This window comes from Telmatherina bonti (assembly GCF_933228915.1).
Source record: "Telmatherina bonti genome assembly, chromosome: 6".
Lineage (NCBI taxonomy): Eukaryota > Metazoa > Chordata > Actinopteri > Atheriniformes > Telmatherinidae > Telmatherina > Telmatherina bonti.
This window is the reverse complement of record NC_136624.1, coordinates 30,435,101-30,458,802: the sequence shown is the minus strand read 5'-3', so window position 1 is coordinate 30,458,802 and position 23,702 is coordinate 30,435,101. Positions and strand designations below refer to the sequence as shown.

General features: G+C 38.0%; 2 protein-coding genes across 2 annotated transcripts; both read left to right on the top strand.

The window, feature by feature from the left end:
• Positions 1-272: 272 nt before the first annotated feature.
• LOC306757500 (protein bicaudal D homolog 2-like) lies at positions 273-15,800 on the top strand. Its single transcript, XM_079242577.1, has 8 exons — positions 273-764; positions 6,577-6,789; positions 9,460-9,612; positions 10,043-10,507; positions 12,261-13,244; positions 13,424-13,575; positions 14,017-14,248; positions 14,622-15,800. The coding sequence occupies exons 1-8, from the start codon at positions 525-527 to the stop codon at positions 14,622-14,624; spliced, it is 2,442 nt and encodes an 813-aa protein (XP_079098703.1). The 5' UTR covers positions 273-524; the 3' UTR covers positions 14,625-15,800.
• A 531-nt stretch (positions 15,801-16,331) lies between these two features.
• Positions 16,332-21,295, top strand: card19 (caspase recruitment domain family, member 19). The gene is made up of 6 exons (XM_079241546.1): positions 16,332-16,358; positions 16,834-16,973; positions 18,447-18,603; positions 18,736-18,798; positions 19,374-19,439; positions 19,586-21,295. The coding sequence occupies exons 1-6, from the start codon at positions 16,352-16,354 to the stop codon at positions 19,693-19,695; spliced, it is 543 nt and encodes a 180-aa protein (XP_079097672.1). The 5' UTR covers positions 16,332-16,351; the 3' UTR covers positions 19,696-21,295.
• Positions 21,296-23,702: the final 2,407 nt, after the last annotated feature.

Sequence of the window (23,702 nt, the reverse complement as noted above, 5' to 3'; positions counted from 1 at the left end):
ACGAACACATTTCTGGTGGCGATCAATTTATCAGTATAGTGAATATGGTTGTAGTAATATCACAACATCTGTAGATGGCAGTGTTGTAGTGATTCCTGGAAGCAGTGCGGCATTCTGATGGTAGCAGCGCAATGCACTTTGGTACTTGTAGTTTATATGGCATTCGGCGTAGAGAGTTTTGCTGTGACAGTCTAATTTAGAACTACATTTCCCGTCACATTTACATAGATTTGAATGCCGTACAGAGAGCTTTTTCCAATCGATGATCTCAACTCAAGTTTCCTCTGTCAGCTCTCATAAAGAGGCTGAGAAAAGTAGTAGAGTATGAGCAAAATGTCGTCTTATTTGAGCTTTTTGTTTGTGGAAGAGAAAAGGCGAAGGAAATTAAACGCCATTCAAACCCCAACAATGCGGTTCAAACAAAGAGGGCTGTGATTTTTGCTTAGTGGTTTTCCGCACCGTTCCTCCTTCCCGGCCAGGCAGGGCTGGGTCCCGTTACAGCTGAGAATCGGCGGCTCGCCAAGATGTCTATGGAGGAGCAGGAATATCCTGAGGCGGTGTTGGTGACAGAAGCCGGGCCGCAGTGGCTCCGAGCTGAAGTCGAACGTCTTACTCGGGAGCTCCGTGAAACGACCCACGAAAAGATCCAGGCGGCAGAATATGGACTGGCGGTACTGGAGGAGAAACAGCAGCTCAAGCAGCGATTTGATGAGTTGGAGACAGAATACGAGACGGTCCGACACGAGCTGGACCAGCTTAAGGAGGTAACCAGAGTTCAAAGCCACGCAGCCACATAGTTTTACACTGACAGCGGTACCGTTTAGGAATTGTGTCAGTAAGTTAAGACACGTAACCTAGAAATAATGACTTTGTCCTTGGCATACATTAACTGTTTACGTTTTGGTGAAACAACGTTCAACATTTTTAAGTGTCCCTGTTAACTTTTAATAATGTATTAGTAGAATTATTCACCGAAAAGAATGGTCATAGTCTTCATACTTTATCTAAACTACACGATCTGTTGATTACCCTTTAAGTAAAGATGTAACGCAATGTTATTACCCCATGCAGCAGGTATAAACACACCAACTGTCTCTTAAACGCCACGTTTATAACTTTAGCTTTTACTTAAAGCATTTTTTTAAGTTAGACGGATTAACAAAAAAATAAAAGATAAGAAGAAAAAAAACTAAACAAAACTCGTCACTTGCCCATACTTGCTACTGGTATGTTAGGACTGGCGCCCTCTAAATTAGAACAGCTTTAAGACTTCTTCAGTAGCAAACTTATAGAGCTAACTTGTTTTCTGACAGAAATACATTAGAGACATTTCCTCTTTTCATCCAGAAATAAACCATAATTAAGATCAAATCGCTTTATCATGGATTTTCTTTTCTTTGCTGCTTCCTCCTTCTCATTTCCTAATTGGTTGGAGAAGTTTCCTAGCTCTCAACCACTCCAAATGACTCATACTGTTCACTTCAGTATCAAAATGTTTTAATATATACTTGGAAGAACAACAAATACACAGTCAATGACTTGAAAAGTAATACTAACATTATCTTGTAGTTCTCTTCTTTCTTTTACAGGCTAATGTCTGCTTGAGATAACTCTACAATACTGACCTAAAACTGACCTGTGAAAAGCAGCCAAGTGTCTATATGGCTGTTAATTTCTTTTTTTGTTTTGGGGGATGGGTGTGGGCGTCATTGTGGTCTTGTGTGTCCATTTTCAAAGATCTTAGTGCTACTTAATAATCAGCTTGTGACCACATAATTTGTAACATAAAAGGCCAGATTGGACTATTTTTGTAGAAAATCTAGTCAAATCAGATCAAACCTTTTTATGGAGCACTTTATCATACCTAAAATCTAACTCAAGGTCCTTTACATTAAAGACGTTTCCATCCTTTCCCATCAAATCTACATGACCATACATTTACCATTGTCACATATACATAAACATATTTATATAGACACATATAAACATACCCACACATATAGACTGATATACATCTGTGTACATAAAACAGTGTGTTAGAGCGATGTCCTAACCCTCACCATTCATATGAGGAAACTAATACCCTGGAGAATTGATATAAAAAAATGAAAAAATATAAAAATAAAATAAAATACCCCAAAATATATAATAGGTAAAATAGAATACGAATATAAAATACAAATTTTAGCTTGATAGTAATAATCAATTAAAAGCTTTCCTAACAAAGTCTTTCTCTTAAAAAGATCAACATTCTGAGCTGCCCTCAACATCCAGCAGGCTGTCCCACAGGTGAGGACCATAAAAGCTAAAAGATGGTTTTCCGTACGTTCCTGTCCTCACTCTAGGTATAAATAAAAGACCAGCCCCTGACGACCTAAGAGCCCTTGGAGGTTCATAAGCTAAAAGCAAGTCTGATAATACTTAAGATTAAGACCTTTAGAGCTTTAAAAGCTAATAAAAGTATTTTAAAATCGACTTGGAAGCACACAGAAAGCCAGATTTTAAATCTGGCGTAATATGAGCTCTCTTTCTGGTCTTTGTCAGGAGACAAGCAGCTGAGTTCTGTAAAACTATATTGTCTTTTAGGAAGACCAGAAAATGAGCATGGCAGTAATCAATCCTACAGGTGGTAAAGGAATGCATCAGTGCCTCTACAGCTTCTTGAGAGAGGGAACTGTTGCAATATTCCCTCCACAAAAAAACAAAATTTCTTGTGTTTTTAAAATGAGATATGAGGAGTAAAAAATAACTCCAAGGGTCTTTACTTCTGCAGCCGGGGTAAAAAGAAAGCATAAGTTTGAAAACCAGTTTTGGGTGCTTCAGGACCGATGACTAAAACAGTTTTTTCCTGGTTGAACTGAAGGAAATTTTCTGTCACTCTTGTCTTAATATCTAAAATACATTTAAAAAGATCCCCTAAAGGGTGGGTGTCACCAGGAGACATGGCCATATAAAGCTGTGTGTCATCAACATAACTATGAAAGTTTCTGCTGTGTATTCTGAGGACTTACCCAAACGGCAGCATGTAGAGGGTGTGAAAAACTGAACCTAAACTTAAGTCTTGGGAAACACTGTACAAGATTTGGATATTGAGTCCTACATGTTAAAAAAAAAAAAATTCTTCGTCTGTCACATTAGACGTGAAGCATTTTGAAACAGTACCGGAGAGGCCTACCTGGCTCTGGAGTCCACACTATCGGAGTCAGCACTGAGGTCAAGCAGAACAAGAACTGATAAGTATTTTCTGTCCAGGCTGGTTCTGATGTGACCTCTTTGACCAGTGCAGTGTTGTCTCTGTACTAATGCCTTGAACCCAATATTTTTCATTAAATAATTGGTTAAAAACAAGCTTTTCTAAGATTGTGCTTAAAAATGAAAAAAATAGTATACAAGTCTTTGACTTAAAATTAGAGGTGTCTAAAACTTAAAATTAGAAGTTTTCTGCCTTCAGAGTGGGCCATAGCTGTTTCACACGCAGCTGAGAGGACACAAGTCTGAAGAGAGTAATAAGGAACCAGTGATTTCTTCATCAACAGACCTAAGAAGAAACTGCTTCATCTGAAATCCCAACTTGTGGTGAAAATAAAGCTGTATAAAGGGCTTCCCCTTCTGTCCGTATAGCCAGAGCTTTCTTGTGACTAGTTTGTCATGCGAGGAACTGTTTCCCAAACACTTCCATTTTGAGAATGTTCTCTTTTTCAGTTGTACTTGCTACTTGCTATCTAAATATACACAGTATACTTATTTATTTGATAATTTAGTGTAATTGTGGGGAATTTACGGCCTTTAACCATAGCCACAACTTCACATATACAAAATAGTTGCCTAGTTTGTAAGTGAAAAAATTTAATTGGCTAGATCTCAGTTTCATAAATAAAAAGAAATAAAACTATTACTAATACCAAGCATGAATTACTCTGTCCCGATTAAGTTGACAGTTGATTCTGTCAGTATATTAAGTTTAGCCCTTCCCTCAGAAAAAAATGAGTTCTCTGTGTTATCTTGTTTGTTTTGCAAAAGAATAAACAGAATGAAATGGTCGAGATGCTAAAAAGAAACAGTTCATAGTAATGTAACAGCAGTGAAAAGGTTGAATTATGTAACAGTAGTGTTATAACAAACACTTTGTGTATTACATACCCAAACCAATTGGTAGAGATGGGTCTGCCAGATCCACAATTTTTAAAAGAAATTCACCAGTCACTGCAAATTTTACCTCTACCAAATAGTAGACCAGGGGCCTCATTTATAAAACTGTTCGTAGCAACGATGCCTACAGGCAGCGTACGTATGGAAAACAGGAAATGGGGCACAAAAACTTACAGATTAGATGCTGGTGGAGAAAGTGAATGAGTTCAGAGTTACGCTGGAACCAAAGGGGCCAAATGCTCCTTTGTTTCATTTTATAAAATAAACGCACATAAATGAGACTTATTTATTGTTAAAATACTGGTGTTCCTCTGTGTCCCAGCTGGGTTGCAGCGCTGCCGATGTGGTTGGAGAGGTGGAGGCTAATGATTCCTCCTTGTACCCCCCAGCAGGCATGTCCTCGCAGAGGACACAATAATTGCCCTCAAGGAGGAGGTGCAGGAGATGGGGAGAAATAAAGACCACCCTGACAGAAATGACACTAAAAGATAAATGTGTGAATAAATAAGAATTCTCTTCCTCTGAGTTGCATCACTTCTAGACGCTGCGTAAAGCAGAAGCGTTTGGTTTCAACATGAGAAGATGATTGACAACACAATAATTCAGATTGGATGATTGTGCAGGTGAACGCAGGTGAAGCGCTGACGTTCACCTGCCACAGTGCTTGTTGCAGGTGAATACGACACGTTACCATTTAGTGCCATGTTATGTAGCGCCACCACTCTCTTGTACACCTTTGCAGCTGTACAACAGGTTTCCTCCTGTGTGTCGACGCGTCTCCACCTACACTTCATCTGCCCGATGGCCGCTACACCACGGTGTGTTTGCACGTAGTTCTGTTACTCTGCGCTCTGGTTTGGGAAAAGGCGTGAGCTGCCCCGACCTGTCAATCACTTCCCTTTGGAAGGTGCCGAGCTCGACTCCAGAGTCGCCATTTTCATCAGCAGGGACAGAAAAGCCACTGTGCGCCTTTACGCATTTATGTGCATTTTATATCCAACCATCACTTTATATTCTGTATCTGCAAGTGGGAGAAACACCTCTGATGGGCAACCACGTCATTATTCATTTAGACCTTTGTTAGTATGGCAGTTTCTGTACGACTTATTACTTGTGTGATCTGACTTTTAGACACATAGAACTGCTTCGTTTCCGAACATATTTTAATGGTTGGAGTAAGAATATCAAATATGCATTTTCCTATTTTTTGCAAATGCAGTTAATGTACAACATTCTGTGTAAAAGTTTATATTTGATTTTGAACAAATGTCTCAAATTTCACACCATTTCTTTGGTATTCTGTTCTGCCTTTGGTGTCGCCGTTTCCCGTCTCTCCAGATGTTGTGCGTACGCCAGGGTCAGAGTTGGCGTGGAAGTAGGGATATTTTACTGCCAAGTTATGTTTTTATAAGTCCCAAAAGTTGACTATAATTGGCGTACGCTGGATTTTGTGCGTGCGACAGCTTTATACATGAGGAGGTCCCAGGACCTTAAAGATCATGTAATCACATGTTTAGCTAAAATGAGGAAGTCCGTTTCTTTCCACTGGACAGTGTATCTGTGGTGAATGTCTTCTCCTGAGTTCTATCTAAATTTCACTTTATATTGTGGATCAGTGTTTCTAAGTGATTGATTGTTAAAATCATATGCATGGAATCACTTGACTATGGCTGCTGCTTTAAAGGAATCATCCTTTGAAATGACCAAGAATCTTCATCAATTCACTTTACAGCTTTAAAAAAAAAACAAAACATATGTATTTATGAATCTATGTATGTAATGTATGTGTGGGTTTAAAGCGCTTTGAGTGGCCAACATGACTGGAAAAGCACTAAATAAGTACAAGTCCATTTACCATTTTACCATTTACCTCTAAGTGTTCGTAGGGTTTGTTCTTAGCTAAAAACTAATCCAAGATCATAAGTAAGCTTATATAGAACTTTATCATTACACTTTTGTAAATTTGAAGTGATTTCATCAAAGGTAACATTTTTTTAATGGTTGTGGCTCTGTTATGGCGTTTTGTTACAGCAATATAACTGCGATTCATCCTTTTCTTGTATTTTTGTATCGTTGTTTTTTTTTTTTTTTTTTTAAATTTAACCTTTATTTTTTTGTAAACTCGGTCCCATTGGGATTAAAAAATCTCTATCAAGGAAACCTTGGCTAAGACAGTAGCTGTCCAAATTCCATTTCAAGCACTGATCATTAAAACAAACATAGAAAGTAACATACAGTATAATACATACACCATCCATCCACCCATCCATTTTCATAACTGCTTAGCCCAGTTCGAGGTCGTGGGAAACTGGAGCCTATCCCAGCAGTCTTTGGGCGAGAGGCAGGGTACACCCTGGACAACTTGCCACTCCATTGCCAGTGCCAGTTGATTTAAATGATTTTCTTTTGCTCTATTTCTGACCTTAGGCATTTGGACAAGCTTACTCTACCCACAGGAAGGTGGCAGCTGACGGGGAAAGCCGAGAAGAGTCACTGATACTGGAATCAGCCAGTAAGGAGGCTTTATACCAGCAGAAGATTCTCGAGTTGCAGAATGAGCTCCGACAGGCTAAAGCGTCCCTGTCCAGTGCCCAAGCAGAAAATGATCGCCTGTCAACAATTGCTCTTGAAATGAGAGAGGTAATGCTTAATGCTGTATGAATTTCCTAATGTTTAAAATATAATATCACAGACTGGCATTACAATCAAATACCTCTTGTTATTCATGCCGATTCATTTGCAAAGATTTAGTCTGTCGAAACTGACGTCACCGAGACTTTCTCTGCCATGTTGGGGGTACCTGACTACAGGGACCCTTTCAGGTTTCCCATTAGTAAACTGTGTTAAAAACATGTCTAAGACATGCTGAAAAGAAACATCCTTACCACAATAAGTTACAAGAGAGGTAGGAAGTCATTACTATGCAGAAACACTGATTATTAATAACAGATTTTTACAATCTGATGAGCACCGAGTGAAGTTGGGTTTAGATTCATTGCCACTTGGGATGCACCGATCCACTTTTTGGGAAATTGGATCCAATACAGAGTTCTGAAATTTGAATATCTGCAGATACTGATATTTCCCGATACCAAATCTGTTTATGTGAACATTATTGTGACTATGATTATTATTGCTGTTATAACTGTTAAGATTTCATAAGGTTGTAATAAATGACCCATCCTTTCTGAAATTACCTCACCAATACAAATATAATACCATTACAGATCTACAATTTCAACAAGTTTTATTTTGATTTAGCACATTTTACCCAAATACAGCTATACATGTGTGATTTTGAAACAACGATCTCGCTTTTAGTGTAACAAAAAATGTCACATTCAAGGTATTTATTTCTTTCAAAACATGTCCGAAGTAAACATGTTTACTACTAGCAGCATACCTGCAGCCTTATTCGAATCGTTCCATGGCGTTGAACATGACTATTATAATTCTCTTTATTTATTTATTTTTGTTGCACGTTGCTATTTTGAGTAGTGCACACTGCTGAAACCAAAAAGATTCACTAGATGGCAGGCACCCTCTGTGACTTCTCATTTTTTGTTATTTTTGTTTTTTTGTTGTTGTTTTTTTTTTTTTTTAACTTGACTGAGGACAGGATTGTTATCTTTATATCTTTATATTGTAAATAAATTCATTTCAAATTTGACCATAAGTGTATAATGCGATACATTACACAAGAATAATGAAAACATGGTATTGAGCCGATACCAATACCGATACTAATATCGGTATGGGTGCATCCCTAATTACACTTGTCATACATCTAAAAGCCATTGTTGCTTAAATGTTGATGCAGCCATTTTACAAACAGATGGATTAAAACCTACGAATCTGCAAACTGTTTGCTGCAACTACACCATGATGCTGAAAATGTATTTGTCATAAACATTTATTTTTTAGATAGTTGGATTGCAAAATCAAATAATCTGTTAATCTGTGTGGATTATTTTCTTATAAAATAATATTTCCTGGGCATTATAAACGTAAAAGATAGATGTCACAGGTTTAATTTATTCAGTGCATCTTGCTTAGGCAAAAGGAGCAGCAAAATTCTGAAAGCAGTAAAAATTACTTGGAACTATATTTATTTATTTATTACAAGAACAATAAAATATACGAAAACCTTTTTGGGATCTGATGGCAGATTTGCACTGAAACGTCTGTAAAGAATGAGCAGTTCTGAACGTTGTGACGGGATGTCTGACAGAACAACACTGGGACTCAAGATGATCAGAGAACAAGAAATTACCACAATCTGATAAAAATGATGTTCCCATCTGCACATGGCAGCGCCATCCAGATCGGAACCACTGAATTTAAAACCATGTATGGTCTTTATTGCATCTGTAGACAGTATCTCTTTCTACATGATTTCTCAGGTGTACCATTTCACTATTATTCTGACCATCCAGTTCATTGAGCTGACGTGTTGTAAATGCATCCATCTATATTTCTGCACACATGAAGCCAAAACTGTCGTTTTATGTCCAAACCACAATCAGCCAGAACATCACCTGGAAAGGTTTCAGCAGAAGTCCACTGTTTTCTGGGATGTGTTTATGCAAGATAAACACTGCCCTGCACCAAGATGAAAACAGAGGGTGATGCTGGTTAAATGTCTTTTTGTATGCTAATCACAAAGCTGCTGCTGCAGAGTAGACAACTAAAAAAAAAAAAACTCAAAGATTGAAAGAAGAAGAGCCACTGCTGAACAAATGTAAACAACTCACCGGTATTCCCGAAGTTGCTAATTACTCCCACACTTTTGTGCGTTGATGCTGGTGCGCATTCTGTATTATCTGAGGCAAAATTATGAGAATTTTTATTGTTGCTTTCAACATACTTACTATATTCTGGATATCAGAATAAGATTTAAGATTTTAATAATATAGACCAATGATTTTTACTCAAAGTTGTCGGTGTGGTATGTGAAAGATCTTGTACTTGTTGTGGGGGATGGTCAGCAGGAATTATGATGCAGCGGTACACAGAGCCCGACACAAAGGATGCCCTCTACCCAGGCTCTCTGTGGCATATTGGTAAGTGGACCATGTCCTTCTCCTGCTATTTCCTGCCAAGGTCTTACCCTGTGGCATGTGAAACAGACTGGCAGGGTGATCATCATTTCTCCAAGAAAGACTGGACCGTTGCAAGGATGTAGTTCACACTGTATGGATGCAAATGACACTACATTTCATTAGGTAACGGTGTGCATAGATTTAAACCAGAGCTTATGCTTGTGCCACCTGCCCTAACGAACCATTCTTCTGTTGTCCTTGCATGCAGAATTCAGAGTTGGCAGAGCTGCAGCGCAGTCAGCTGCGAGATGACATCAGAGAGTATAAAATTCGGGAGGCTCGACTTTTGCAGGACTACAGTGAGCTGGAGGAAGAGAACATCTCGCTCCAGAAACAAGTGTCTGTGCTGAGACAGAGTCAGGTGAGACAAACGGTGCCAAACATAATAATGTCCTGCACCTCTTTAAATTGTTCAAATTTTTTTAAAAAAATTGTAACGTTATACTTCTTTTCTGAAAAAATCTGACCAGGTTATGACTTCTGGTTGTAATACAGCCACAGTCTTTGTGTCATGTGCCTCTACTGTAAAAACATCGAAAGCCTAAACTGAAAACATTTTGCTTTAGCAACAGTGTTTGAATTTTGTCATAATATGAATGACAGCCAACTAATTTTATCTCTTTTCTATATTACTTACAATGGATTTGCTTTAAAAAAAAAAAAACAGTTATATTTATTGCATGTCCGAAGAAAAAATTGTCCAATTTTGTGCATGACTACTATCACGGCGTGCATCATTCATTTGAGTTAAATGAATTGTTCCTTCATTAAATGTTTAACTGTCTTCACAGGTTGAATTTGAAGGTCTCAAGCATGAAATCCGCCGTCTGGAGGAGGACTCCCAGTGTCTCCACAGCCAGCTGGAGGAAGCAATGCGTCTGAGAGAAATCGCTGAGCGACAGCTCGCAGAAGCTTTAGAGACCATTAAGACAGAACGTGAGCAGAAGGCATCGCTGCGCAAAGAGCTCTCCCACTACATGACCATCGGTGGCTCTGTGTACAGCAGCTCGTTTAATACCTCCACTGATAACCCCAAACTGCACGAGGATCCCTCGGCCATCACTGAACCTGACAATGACGATCTCATAAGAGGCTTTGAGAATGGCTTGGTCAAGACAAGTGACAGTGATGAAGACAACAGAACAGCAGTGAACAGGAAGGGAGGGGCCTTCAAGCCAGCTCCAAGCCTGGTGGACGACCTGCTCAGTGAGCTAAACATCTCAGAGATACAGAAACTCAAACAACAGCTTGCACAGGTATGAACTATATGGGAGGCTCCTGGATTGCAGACATTTACTGTCTGAATCAATTGTTTGGTGTAAATCTGATTTATTTCTTCATTATTTGATAAAAGACACTTATGAAGTATTTCCACAAATGAATGTTTTGACTAAATACCTATTTAGGCTGCGCAGTTACACCAATAGGATTGCAATTATAGGTTCAGCTTGCAATTTATTTGATCACTTCATCAATCCAACATCTAAAGTCCTATTAAAAAAATCCTGATTCATTGATTGTGAGTGACTTTCAGTTAGTCAGTCATTATTACTTCCGCCAAGGAGGTTACTGTTTTACCCGGCATTTATCTGTTTGTGTTCAAGATATCTCAAAAAGGTATGGATGGATTTTCAGGAAATTTTCAGGAGTAGTTGGAAATGTGAAAATGAAGAAATGATTCAATTTTGGTGGTGATCCAGATCCCTATTTGCGCTCTCCGAGTGCTTTTCTAGTTTACTTTTACTGTTAATTTTTCTCATAGCATACTGTTAGCATACCACAGTGTGAATGCAATAGTTGCATTTGCACACAATTGGACAAGGTATATTTCTGAAGTCCCATGACAGTTTATATGACAGTTTATAGAGTTGTTTCACACGTGCAGTAGTTGTGTAGAAGCATAGAAACGATGGACAGAAGCAGCTGAAAATACGGCACCATGCTGAAAAGTGATAGCAGCCATCGTCAACTGTTGTGTTTCACAGCTCCAGCAGCATTGTTTTTGTTGAGTTATCAGCTCAGCAAAGGCGTGAACTAAACTCTCAACGGCCACTGCTGTTTTTCCAGGCTTTAAAAAAAAAAAAAAACAAACCACACCATAGCACAAAACACTGTATGTCCTTGTAGAATTGTAATTTTCTCATAACAAATAGCCTTTTCCATAAAAGTTCATGTCAAGCTAACAAGCTAACACACATGAGACATAATGATAAAAACAGCAGTAAAGAGAAGCAGTTGAAACTGTTGACTTTGTGAAATTTTGTTCATGAGCTCTCAAAGTCTTTCAGACAGTGTTCGTATCATTCATCAGGCTTAGATAATGTCAGGACTACAGCTGCTTATTTTTAAAGCTTCAGGGGAAAGATGGAAAGTTTGGACAGTTGTTTATCTGTAACATCAGCTGTTAGATTCCACATGAAAGCCAGTCATGTCAGATTAAACTGCTGCTGTGTGTCTGTCCATCAGTGTCGCCGCAGCAGGAGGAACGTTTCTGCTTCCCTGTAAGGGACACATCAGTATTCAGATTGTCAAATTAATGGAAATCAGCAGCTATCTGAAAACAGTATTGTGCATTTAGTGAATATGTGAAGGTTTTTTTTATGCCATTGCTGGCTTTTACAGTGTTATTTTATCCAACAATGGTCTTTGTTTATTGCAAAGTGCACATTGTATAAGCATGATATCGCCCTTAAAGTGGTCCATTGATAATGGTTTAGGAGTTTACCATTAATTACTTATAACAAATGCCTTTTCAGGTGTTACTTACAACACAAGGGAGCAAAGAGGAGAGTTGATTGTGCTGATTATTTATTACTGGACATATATTTGAGTGGATTCTGGTCATATACTCATTCATTTGCTTTTTAGAGCACATTAAGATATATTATATGCATGTTTTCCATCTGACCAAAGGACTGCTATTGTTGGTATTATTAGTATTTTTATTTTTAATTTTTCTTTCATTAAAATACATCCCGCTGACTACATTTATTTTTATTTTTGTTCTAGGTTGAGCGGGAAAAACTGGCCCTCAAAAACTCATTGCAAGAGACTGAAAAGCAGCTGGAGCAGGCTCGTAGCACTATGTCTGAGCAAAAGGAAAATATCAACAAACTCTCTGAAAATCTCAGCGCAATGAGGAAACTTCAGGCGAGTAAGGAGCGCCAGTCTGCCTTAGACAGTGAGAAAGACAGGGACAGCCATGACGACGGGGATTATTACGAGCTGGACATCAACGGGCCTGAGATTCTGCAGTGTAAATACACTGTGGCCATGTCTGAAGCTGGGGAGCTGAGGCAAGAGCTGAAAACACTGAGGGCACAGTACGAGGAGTGTCGAACGCAATATGAAGACGAGCGAGCGCGGTTGGAGAGCGATGTCCTAGACTTGAGGTCTAAGTTGATGTCTTTGGAGAAGATTAGCCAAGCAGATAAAGCAGAGGTGTGTCGCCTGGAGAAGGAACTCCGTCTGGTCAGTGAGGCAGCGGGAGAATCTCTTGGCAGCCTCAACGTGGCCCAGGATGAACTTGTAGCTTTCAGCGAGGAGCTGGCCAATCTCTACAACCATGTGTGCATGTGCAACAATGAGACTCCAAACCGTGTCATGCTGGACTACTACAAGGAAGGCAAAGCTTTGGTAAGAAGGGGGCAAGAAGGGAAAGAGAACCAGTCTGTACTTCTCACTAGCGGGTTGATCACCGACTCGGACACTGGAAGGTCAGACACCACTGTTCAAGCCCCAGAGCACCGCCCAGAACCCATGAACATCTATAACCTTGTAGCTATCATCAGGGACCAGATTCGTCACCTGCAGCAGGCAGTGGACCGCACAACAGAACTGTCACGTCAGAGACTTGCCAATCTGGAGCTGAGCACGGTAGCAGATAAAGACAAAGAAGCTTGCATGGAAGAGATTCTCAAACTGAAGTCGCTGCTTAGCACCAAAAGGGAACAAATTGCCACTCTCAGAGCTGTGCTCAAGGCCAACAAACAGGTCAGCTTTGTGTTTTCCAAATGTGTTTATGTGCATGCATACCTGCTGCGTGAGAGGAAGGAAGTTAATTGTTTCTCAGACTGATAACAGCTGGGATAATCTGCATTCCTTTGAGATAATTCCAGCGTTTAGAACTGGCTTGAGTGCAAGACATTAACGATGAAACTTCATTTCATTAGACAGCTGAGGTCGCCCTTGCCAACCTCAAGAGTAAGTATGACACTGAGAAAGCCATGGTGACTGAGACGATGATGAAGCTCCGTAATGAACTCAAGGCTCTGAAAGAGGACGCGGCCACTTTCTCCTCTCTGCGAGCCATGTTTGCTACAAGGTAAGAAAAAAACAGGAGAATAACCATCATGTGGCATCTTTGTGGTAAAGTGGTCAACACTGATGAAATGCATCCTGCACCATGACATAGTTTTTAAAAAGGTCACATTTTTTTGCAGAAAACCTTGAAATACCAAAACGTTTACACATTTTCAGTTACAATCTTATAATTGAGCTTCCCCCCCCCATTATCTTAGAATAGAATAACTAAATTCTAGTGTCATTTGTGCTTTGTGTGTTAATGAGAAAGACAGAGCATTGTGGGAACAGTCTGATGTAACACTTAGTTAGCAGGAGCCTCATCCTCCCATCTGGAAAGTGCTGTGTGGGAAAATGGAGGAAATATATGTAGTTAATGGCAAACTGCTCCACCTGCTGGCAGTAATGTTTATCCCATATCCTCTTCAACTGTTTTCTTAACCCTCCTCTCTCTTCCGCTCAGATGTGATGAGTATGTGACCCAGCTGGACGACATGCAGAGGCAATTGGCTGCTGCTGAAGATGAGAAGAAGACGCTGAATTCTCTGCTGCGCATGGCCATTCAGCAGAAACTGGCTTTAACTCAGCGTTTAGAGGATTTAGAGTTTGACCATGAGCAGGCGCGCCGCAACAGTGCCACAGCAGTAGGAGGCAAAGCAAAATCAAAGGGCAAGGGAGCTTCCTCCAACCACCATGTAAGTCAGGGATTGCACTGCAGAGGCAGCACTGTGTCACAAAGCAAAGGAGATGCTTTTACCTTTGCTTTTGGCTTTGAAGTAATGTCATTTGTATTGAGGGGTCCCTGTTTTGTAGCCATTCAGACTATCACATTGTACTGATAATTGTATATAATACACTGGTCATTTCACCATATGTTATTGAGATCACAATACTAGGATATTTGAGGTGATCTGATCCTTTCTATAATGATTAAATTAGTCTTGATCGTCTTTTCATTTGTCTCAAGAAGAGCTTACATTTACCAAACATTGTCTCACTGATGCAGTAGAAGTGGAGCTTGCTGTATTCTCACTGGTATTTTCTTTTCTCCTGTCTTTCCACTTCCAGTAAACCAATCAAGCCAAGTGTCCTTAAGGAAGACCGTCAGACAGTGGACAGTTGCTGGACTCCTGGCTTCACCACTTTGATTATGATCCAAATCACATCAGTATAAAGACAAAAACATAGCCACAAATATTTGCCAAGAGCTTTGTGTTTAAGTGCCAAAACATGGACGTCACGTTCCCTCAAGTTTCATCAAGTAGTGTGACTGTTGAAAATGAGCCGATGCTTCAGCTGCCCACTACGATAACTGAACCAGAAGAATCAGGACGTATGGTGTGCTGATTACTCATTACCTGTCACCCTGATTGAGCACTTTTTGTTCTTATTTAGTCTCAGCTGATTTTACTTTTACACTAAAATTGTGCTATTTTTCCATGTATTTTTTGACAAGAATGATGTACTTAAATGCTCTTTTTAACATCACATTTTCAAGTTAATCTAATTTATTTCATATCAACAAAGTTGGGTATCTTGCATTAGCTTTTAAATACCAGAAGATTTAACTTTTAAATCAAACGGGAGACAAAAAAAGCTTCTCCGCATGTTCTTTGGTCTTAGATTTGAGCTGTCCAATGAATGTTTTTGTCTCCTTTTAAGCTAACAGCAAGGCATCTATCATCACCACTCTATGTTGCTACAGATAGCGCTGCAAGTTTAGGGTGTTGACTAGACTGTGGATTGGTGTCTGTAGAGTTGGCAAAGCTGTTACAAAAAATTTAACTTGTTTTGACTGAAAAACAGTATTATGAAGCAAACTTTTTAAAAGATTTGTAAGTTAAGTCAGATGTTAAAACTATTCACAAACTTTATCTATGACATTTTAAAATAATTTTAATACAATTTTGTAAACAGTCCTGAAATAAGTCTGCAGTGCCATTGTGTTTTTTTTTTTGTTTTTTTTTTATATAAGTGCAATTTGCAAACATGACTTTAAAGAAAGTAAATGTTTGTGCTACATGAGAACATTTTATTGATCATTTTTTGGATTCATGTTCCTAATTGATCTGACATGTTTTTACTATGACTGCTATTGTATTTATTTGTTTTTGTTCAGACTATAGGATTCAGCTGCCTTTCTGCTTCATATGGGAGTTTGAATTTAGCTGTCTGGCCAATATCTAAAGACTGGTTTAAAAACTAAATAAAAAAATACTAGCAAAGTTTGTGTCTGTTTGCTCATGTTACTGCCACCAGTGATGGCTGGTGAAGAATTAAATCTAACTTTCACAATTCTGTTGTGTGTACGAGTTCCACATTTTTCCAATGTATTAACTGTACAGTTTAATTTTCTAATTTTTATAAATACATTAGATGTGATTTTTTTTTTTTTTTTTTTGGTATAAACTAACATCTTCTATTACTTAATTTTGAATTGACTTCGACTCAAGATCACAACACAACGAAATTTCACATTCATATTGTAAGTATGTTATATTTTGAGTGAAATGCTTCACACATACAATGTATTCGATAGGGTCCAGTTTTCAAAGTAGCTTTTTAAATTCGAAGATATTAAATTGACATTTATATAAATGTAGTTAATTGTCTAGCCCTTTGGTTACTGCTAGACTTTGTTTGAAAAAAAATTCCCTATCGTAAACCTTCAGTTGCCATCCTGTTCGGCAGAAAGGGAAACGCTTTTGTCATTTTGGAAGACGTTGACGTATGCCCATCCCTGTCAGCGTGGTGACGTCAGTGGGCGTGTCCAAACAGAGGACAGAGGGGACTCCACAATGGGAGGTTTGTGTCTTTCTATAGTTGAATTAAAAAGTATCGCATATTTAATCACAAAATATAGCGTCGTGTTTCGGTTGTATGTCCTCCTGGGGCGTGCTGGTCTCAAACAACCCAAGCATAAACAACCGGAAAGTTTTCTTCGCTTTGTTAATGGCAGTGGGACGTAGGACGTCACATTTCAAGTCTTCAAGGTTTCTGAAAAGTTCTCCGACAATCATTTTGACAGGAGAATGAGCCTTGTGCTAAACTAGTTTTCAGTCAAAGTGTTTTTGCAGTCTTCCCGATCAGCTATGCCCATATTCCATCCTCATACAATTGCAAGAAAAAAAAGTTATTTATGATCATGCCTGATCTTTTATGCCCTAAAATGGACAGACTACTTCAAATTTGTAGTGATACCTAGCTCATTGTCAGGCAGCTGCTTACAGTGTGAACCTTATACCAGTTGTTTTTGATTTTCCCTTCCCAACATGAACAGACAGTTTTCTTGAGCAGCTGATGGAGGACAGTGTCTTCCTCAAAGCTGAAAGGAGACTGGACACAGAGCTGGTGGACAAACTCATCCTCCAGCTCAACAGAATCTACCCACAGATTCTTACAGACAAGGAGGCCACCAAAGTAAGTCTCGTTACTAATACATTCAATACTTTTATTGCCTGCAAGTATATTTTACAAGGGAGAAAAAAGACAAACTGAATGAAGATCCTTCATTCCGATCTCAAGTTTGCATCTGTAATTTTTCTTAGTAATTTACTCTTGGCAACCTATAACAGCTTCCAAACAATTAATCTAATACAATCATTAATACTATATCTTGTGCAGTATTATATTATTACTGGCATATTAACTTGAAAGTAATAGATGATGCCGTAGCTGCAAATTTATTGAAATACAAGACATTACATTTTATACAATAATTGTAGGGCCTATGCAAGACTGAAATGATATACATTTAAAAATAATGAAAATATCTAAATACCAAAGTTAATTAATTTCTATGCATCAGAAAAATGAAGAATCATAGGAACAAGTAGTTACATTTGATTTAGGCAAGCTCACTTCTTATATCCAGGACGTTGTGTATTTATTTGTTCCACTGCTTCATCTAAAATCATTTCCTAGTTCAGCTTCAAGATGGTCCTGAAACAAATAAAAGCTTCAAGCCTTATATCAAGGACATCCTGTGTATCAAGCACTAATGATGAGATATAGTTAAATGCAAGACTAAAATACATTTTAACAATACCATTTAAAACATGTTTTAAAAGTGTAGATAGAGATGTCTTCAGGGGACCAGAGAACTGTCAAAAGTAAATGTAATAGTTCAATTGGCTTAAAAAAATATGGTCAACGGATTTAATAAGTCAACGCTACATTTACTGGCAAATTCCCTGTAGTTAGTGCTTGATGCATATGATCACTCATACACTGGTTCTCATTACTTGTTCATGAATATTCTAACTTTATCAGTAACAAAAAAAAAAAAGAAATACAAAAAAATGCCAAGAAATGGAGGCGCTATACATTTTTGAAAAAAAAAAACCACATTCACACACACACACACAGCACTTCTTCGTTTTCTATATAGGCAACATGGGGTTCATTGTTTTCTGCATGTAGTCAAGGGAAGCCTGGAATCAAACCACTGACTTTCAGGTTGGCAAACGACTGCTCTTCCTCCTGAGCTAAAGCTACAGCCGCCTCTGCAATAACAGTGGATGTTTCAACCCTTTTTTTCAAGGTGGATATGTATATTATTAAATTCGGCTAATACACATGTTTGAAGAGGCCATGGCAGTGGCGCAAACACACTGTTGTGGAGTGATGGCCATTTACTGCTTTGATAGCTTTTCCAATGGCCTGCAATACTTCCAGGATTGTAATGTCATGAGCCTGTTCAAGTTGCCCCCAGTAATGTCCTCACTGTGTTCTGAGACACAGGATAACACAGGATCACAATAATCACTGGAAAATCAGTACAGCTAGTTTTCTTTATGTATTACAGTTCTTCCCAAACTGAACCCTAACAGGTGTTTTATTAAATCAACAATGTGAGTGTATTTGCCCTAACAGTTGTTCAATCTTCTCCAGTTCAGAAACTTGGACGTACCTACAAATGTTCGTTTGGGTGAGCTTCTAACCCACCTGCAGGGGAAAGGTGAGGAAGCATGTAGGGAGTTTTACAGAGCTCTTCACCTCCATGTGGAAGAGGTATACTACAGCTTACCCACACGAATCCGACTCAGAGGTTCGTCCCCAAAACCTGCTTTCTTGTGTCAACTCATTTACATATCTAATATTCATTTGAACATTTCAGAATTCGTTGGATTTATCCATTTATACCAGTCAGTTTTGACATTTTATTTCACCCTGATCCCAGATTCCTTAGATCCACTCACATTTCCAAGCATCCATCAACAGAAACATGTTCTGAACGATAGAGGTAATGTGAAGGTTTCACTTTGTATGCCATTGTGTGTGGTTTGTTGGTATATGTATTGTTTGCAGAAACAATTTGGTTAAGTAAATCATTAAAATGTTCTCTAATGGAAAACAGTGTCTTGAATTTATATTTTGGCTCTATTATGATAGGATGCATTATATCTCTTTCACATCAGGTGATACAGTTGTGTGCTTCTAGCCTTCATGTCTAATGCAGCATGACTAAATTTACCAAGCTGTCATTGTTTTTAAGATACTTACTGATTTAAAATACAAGGTCAGAGAACTATTAGTGGGTACTAACAATTCTGTCTAGTTATTAGAAAACTCAGGCTTTAGGGGGATGTTTGTTTTTAAATGCAGCTTTTATTTTCAATACTCATTTTACATCATGCTTTAATATTTTAAACATTTAATTTCAATACTGCTTTCAAGATTAGATCGAGTAGATGGCTTTATGTGTACTTTCAGAAACATTTGTCAGCAACACAGAAATGTACAAGGCAAAAGTATTCAGTTAAACTCAGAAGGGCATAGATAAAGTAGATTTCTAAATTCTTGTATACTTGTTTCCAGGTCCCCTCTTCTTCCTGGGCTGTTTCAGCTTAGCTGTTGGAATGTCTTTACTCTATTACTACAGCGGTAAATTGTTCACCAATTTTCCTGAAAGTTTGCATTGATTTTATATGGCTAGTATGTACACATCATGCATCATGTGTACAATTGAAACATAACTCATTTTCAGATTGTAATCTTTTATTCTAAGAAACTGCCTTTTATTTTTATAGAAGCTAAAGTGTCGGGAGGAAGCCGGGCCCTTGGGATGGCAGCTCTTGGTCTGAAAAGGAAAGCACAGGAGGTTCTTATATGGTACACTGAAGACAGTCTCATGAAGTAGTGGGTGACCCCATCACATCTGATGTTTCGGTATTACTGATTCTACCAAAGCATACTATAAAAAAAATCACAAGTGTTCAATACTAATTTTGTACATTGTATATTATACAAAGAATTATGTTGCTTCTGGTCTGAAAATAGATGAATAGGACAGATTTGGCACTTTCTTTCTTTCCTTAATGTTTTGTTAAATGGTTTAAAGGGATTAATACACTTAAGACCAAAAACTGTTTCAAGAGCATGATGCAGTCTGCTGTTTAATGGATCATGTTAAATTGAACTAGAATCAGTCTTTGTTTGTATGTGTGGTTTTTTTTTTTTTTTTCTAAACAAATCTCCATGTTTTATTTGCATTAATTTAAGTCATTTGGCTGAATTGGCGTGCCACTACAGACAGTACTAGACAAGAACCGTTGCCATCTTGTGGTCAAAAACGGTGCTACATCGTCCAAGATGTGTTAGCTTATGAAGAAACAAGAAATCTGTCCATTTCGTTCCTGTTTGGACAGTGAAAAAGGAAGAGAAACATGTATAAGAATATTCAGAAAGAGCATCGGGTGTTAAACAAAACGTATTAAAAGCGTTTGTCGGCCATCACGTGACAGCACCTCCCAATGATATCCCTTCTATGAGAGCGGTGCATTGTGGGTGCAATAACAATTGAGCAAGATACATAAATGCTCGGAAATGAATGTTAGAGAAATTAAACATTTAATTTGAAAACGGTGTTTAGAGATAAATGAACCATAAACAGTTGAAGTCAGTTTATGAACATAAACATTTGATGAAAGTGCACCGTGACATAAACCAGTTCACGCATTGGCTGGTATATATGGCGATATTTTCCTGAAGGAAGGCGTGTTGTATGAAAGGAGAGAAGGTTAGCACTCCCCTTGACAAGGATGGAATTGGCCCCTGTGGCCTGCAACACATATACGGTTAAGGCATTGCCACTTACTTTGTGGCATCTCTAACCAAGTTTTTGGTTAGTTATAAACGCTCAAATATTATGAGAAATCGTTGAAATGTTTAAACAACTTTACCCATATCGACTACGTAATCGGCTGTTTTCCTTTTGGTTCCGCTTATGGGCATCTGGCAGGATGGACATATTTATTTTTTCTACTGGCATCCGACCGCATTGAGCAGCACCACCAGACATTTAACCGTAATTTGATTACCAATTTATTAATTTGTGTGAAAGCATGTTTCCTAAAGTAGGGTCACTTTTGCGTAAAATTTGTCTCTCACGCAAAAGTTATTCTAAAGGGTAATGGTTGAGTTTTGAGATTGTCCATAAATATGTACTCATTGATTCTTGTCACAATCTATGTGTGCTGTGTCCCAGAAATATGCCTTTTATTAAACACTTGCCTTTATTTTATAGACCTTTGTCTTTGGACAATAAAGGTTAATCCTCAGAATGAACATGTTTTGGAGCTTGCATGTCTGTGGCCCAAAACTTATTCTAAAGGGAAATGTTTGACTTTGGGGTTTTGTCTATGAATATATGCTCATTTATGAATATATGCTCATTTATTCTTGTAACAATTTATGTGTGCTGTGTCCCGGAAAAATATATTTTAATAAACAAGTGCCACCATTTCTTAAACCTTTGTCTTTGTGCAATACAATTCCAAAGAAACAAGTTTGTAAGTTTTAATTTTATACAAATTTAACTGGTATAGCCAAGGTGCATACAATAGGACAAGATTAAAGCTATGAAATATTTTGGCACAAGAAAAAAAAAAAATCATATAAAATAATTCTTCAAAGAAAATACACAACCTGAGAAACATGAACTAATGAAAGTTAATGCAATTTAGTTGAAATATTTCAGTTTCACAAAACAAAAAAGGAAAGCCCACATGTCATTAATTGGATCAGATCTGAACTACTGTAGTAATTCCATCTGTCCCTACATAAAGAAAAAAACCTGCACAGCAGAATGTTTCATGTTGGGGTAGATTCATCCTTATGTGCTCATAAAGGGGTTTGTTTTATTTGGATTAAAATGCATGATAGCAAAATCTTGCTACCACAGAAGAGATAAAACAGGTGTTATAATTAAATCAATTTGTTTACATCAGCAACTTCAGCATGATGAGAGGTAAGAGCTAATCAGTATCACTTGTCCAAGACTTGCCAGAGATGGAGAAAGAGGGAAATCCTTCTCCATCTCTGGCTGTACACATATATACAGCATGAACAGACAACAAAATTTCACCGTGTAGTCAGTATGAATCTCTGAAGACATTGAGGTCTTGATCAGCTTCTGCGTAGTCACATAAAGTGGCTGATCCATAATATATAATAAACCACCACAGGGCCTATCATGATAGAAGAAACTGACCAAGATGTTCAGCCTGCAGTGCATGTTTTCATCCTTTAGATCTCATTTGACTGACAAAAAAGAGAACGAAAACTTAAAAACTTCACTGAATTGTGCACTGTCAGTGGGGTATTTTCTCCACTAGGGGTCAGCGCAGATTTAACTGTGACATCAGCTTTGACGCGATCACAGCAAAGGATATAGCTCATAATCTGCCTCATTAAACAAAAAACACACTCTTCTGCTTTTCTTCTTTGGAAGAGTGTCTCACATAAAGACGCAGAGACATTATTGACACATGACTAAGGCATAGTCTGTCATGTCATTCTCCGAGATGTTCAACCTGTAGTGCATGTTTCTGTCATTTGACTGACAAAACAAAAAAAAAACAAAAAAAAAAAAAAATGTTTCCTGAGAGAATGGAAAACATAATTTGCTCAAAGTTTTAAAAAACTGCTTAATAAACTTGTGAATTTAAGAACTTTGAAAAGAATTGCATTTATAAATTCTTGAGATTTACCCAAATGTGATGAAAATTGTCTTCCTTCACAGACATACATAGATACATGACTATTTTTTTCCTTATTTTTCTTTTACACTCTGTTGGTTTTATGTTGGTTTGTTTATTTATTTATGTATCCAGACTTTTCCTCCAATAACAAAACCATTAGATGATGTTATGGATGTTATTGTGCCTGTTATAATGCCACCAGATATGGTAGTAGGGATGATAGCTGCAACAATACTGATGTTAAATCAAGTCAAACAAAAGCAAAAAGAGCAAAAAGTTAAGCAAAAAGAGACTGCTCAAATGAAAAGTAAGTTTAGGCTCAATGAGAGCTGGAATGAACATGATAGAGTTACTTGCACAAAGCTAAAAGAAAAACAAGTGAAAAACATGTATGAAAGTAAAAGAAGTCAGTCTGCACCACCTTCTGAGATTAGATAAAAAATGGATCCTGTAGAACAAAAGACATAATGGGGCTAAATTAAATGTTTATCTATAAAGCCATAGTAATAAAAAACAATCGACTGCTTACAACTGACTGCACCAATGAACCGAAAGGCCTCGAGCCACTCACACCAAACCATTTACTTACAATGAAATCTTCTGTCCCACCGGGAAATTTTCTGGCAGAAGATCTGTATGCCGCGAAATGGTGGCACAGAGTTCAGAACCTCCTTATCCATGGACACCCAAACACTTAATTAATTAATAACAACAATAATAGAAATGATGATTATATTAATTATGCCAGGAAACAGTGATGCAGGATAGAGTATCTGAAAGCAAGTCTGGAGTAGATGGAAGAAAGAGTATCTAGCAAACATTACTGGGCAGGGTACAGTTCCCCTTTATCCATGGAGTTCTCTCCGGGTACTCCGGCAGATTCAATTAATTTATGTGACTATTTTGAGTTTTTCTTTCAATAACTGAAGAGTACCAACAATTTTTTCTGTAACTGACTTGTGCACTGTCAGTGGGAGTACTTTCTTTTCTCCACAAGGGATCAGCACAGAGATAAACTGTGAGATCAGCTTTGAAGCAAAGGATATGATAAAGTAAAAGCATCTGACAGCTCATAATCTGCCTTCTTGATCAATAAGCATGCTCTTCTGCTTTTCTTCTTCGGAAGAATAGAGGCAGAGACATTATTGATGCATGACTAAGGCAA